Source organism: Lottia gigantea (assembly GCF_000327385.1).
Source record: "Lottia gigantea unplaced genomic scaffold LOTGIsca_8, whole genome shotgun sequence".
Lineage (NCBI taxonomy): Eukaryota > Metazoa > Mollusca > Gastropoda > Lottiidae > Lottia > Lottia gigantea.
The window spans coordinates 1,063,383-1,065,865 of NW_008710662.1; the positions used below are offsets into that span (position 1 = coordinate 1,063,383).

At 31.1% G+C, this 2,483-nt stretch overlaps 1 protein-coding gene across 1 annotated transcript; it reads left to right on the forward strand.

Annotated features, from left to right (window-relative positions):
* Positions 1–110: 110 nt before the first annotated feature.
* Positions 111–1,834, forward strand: LOTGIDRAFT_108064 (hypothetical protein; the record flags this gene model as incomplete). The annotated part of the gene is made up of 4 exons (XM_009066863.1): positions 111–240; positions 846–991; positions 1,336–1,506; positions 1,748–1,834. Coding segments are annotated over 4 exons (534 nt in total), but the record flags the coding sequence as incomplete, so codon positions are not given.
* Positions 1,835–2,483: the final 649 nt, after the last annotated feature.

The window sequence follows — 2,483 nt, forward strand, 5'->3', positions numbered from 1 at the left end:
AGAGGAAAGTATTGACGTAACACAGTTCATTTACATAGTTAAATCATACACTTTTTAACTGTTATTCTTACTTCTAATTTAATCTCATTTCTGTTTTCAGTCAAACAGCTCCTGTAGATAAATTAATGTTTCTGAGAGCCAGGGCTGCAGCAGCTAGATTTGATGAAGGTGCTATATTAGTTTCTAGTGAAGCTGGAGTGCTAAGATTTTGGAGTATTTACGGACAGAAAAAAGAAATTGGTAATAATTTTATATTATGTTATGTTATATAATTGCGAGTTATATTTATGTATCTTTGTATATTCTGGGTCAATAAATAATACATTTCAGTCTATCTAGGTCATTGCAATAAATGACACATTTCAGTCTATCTAGGTTATTGCAATGAATAATACATTTCAGTCTATCTAGGTTATTGCAATAAATGACACATTTCAGTCTATCTAGGTTATTGCAATAAATGACACATTTCAGTCTATCTAGGTTATTGCAATAAATGACACATTTCAGTCTGTCTAGGTTATTGCAATAAATGACACATTTCAGTCTATCTAGGTTATTGCAATAAATGACACATTTCAGTCTATCTAGGTTATTGCAATAAATGACACATTTCAGTCTATATAGGTTATTGCAATAAATGACACATTTCAGTCTATCTAGGTTATTGCAATAAATGACACATTTCAGTCTATCTAGGTTATTGCAATAAATTATACATCTTGGTCTATCTAGGTATTTTACTTGTATGTTATCGGTTATTTGTATGTATCTTGCATGTTATTTGTATGTATCTTGCATGTTATTTGTATGTATCTTGCAGGTTATTTCAATGTATCTTTCAGGTTATTTCTATGTACCTGATAATGAAGATGAATCAGTATTAGGTATGTGTGCTCGATATAATGATTCAACTATTGTAACTGGTGATACACATGGTGATATCAAGATATGGAATATCAAAAACTACTGCACTAAACCACAAGAAAAGGTAAACATCATAAGCACTTATAGCATGTTTTGCATTTTAAATGTGATAAATAGTCCATGAAACCACAAAAATTTATCAGTTTTTCACAGGCATTTGTTGTCTACTTAAGATCAATATTGTGATATTTGAATTGAGAGTTATTCACTAAACCAAAAATGCTTTGTTATAAAGTTAAACATAGCTGAACATCTCAGCTCAGTTGTCTGAAGATCGCAGAGTTTGAAACTCAATGATTCAAATTCTGTTTTAGTATTTTTCTAAATCGCTCCATAATTAATGTAATGAGCACTATTTTAACAGTGAAATATTTTGTCATAAATAAATTTTAATTTTATGAAATATAGAGAGTTAAAAGTAAGCCACCATTAGAAGCCCATTGGAAAGGACATGATGGATCAGTAGTAAGTGTAGACTATATTGATCATGATGATGGTGTATATATATTGTCAGCGTCTACTGATAAAACTGCTAGATTATGGTCCACTAAAGGACATTATATTGGTACATTTGGTCAGGTAAATATGTAACTTTGTGTATGTACCAGGGGTTCTATTACCAGTGCTGTTTATTTACGGAAGTAATCAAAAGATATAACATACAATATTAACACCGTGATATTTTGTAAGTGACAATTTTTTTAATGCACTTTAAGAATCAATGTGCAAAACAGAAATACATAATTTTAATACAAACAAATAGCAAAATTTTGGATACAGTATTATTTAACAGTATATAATGTTGTTATTTCTCCTTTAGAAACAACCGTGGGATTTGAAACATCCTTCCACTTGGATGCATCCTAAAACACCTTGGAGTATTTTAGATGAGGAAAATCTAGGTTAGTCAGTATTATATGATATTTTATAATATTAAATTTCACTATTTGAAAGCAACCTTCTAACTGATTCTGTGCCTCGTTGCTTCTGTTTCTTATTAAACGACTGGTAAATGTGTAAGTGAGGGGACATCTCTTTAGTCAGTGTTAAATAGATTTGGATACAACAGTTGTAATTTTGGATTCCGCTGGAAGCGGAAGTATAGATATTGCCAGTACTGACGATACTAGGCATATCTGAAAACTTCATATTTTCCATCATAGTATCTCAGTATACAGTGAATACCGCTCAAGCGTCCACCTTTATTAAGCAATATGCGACCGCAATAAAGTCCACTCTACAACTCTGAAATATAATAATTGAGTGATAAGCGACCACCTTCAAGGCTACGCTACCAGTGACAATGTATTTACACTCCCTTGTATATGAAGAAGTCATTTCATTGTCTAACTCTAAGTTAATGGAATCCAGTGTGATTTCATATAATTGCCTGTATGTGATAAACCTAGAACTTGACTGTGGTGTATTACTAGTATATAAGTATTAAACTTGTTAACTGTTAACTTGTATTATAAATTGATGCTTAAAGGCAAATGATATTACTCAAGTCATTTGATATCTATAATGAACTTGTGGACATCCTGATTGTCAAATGA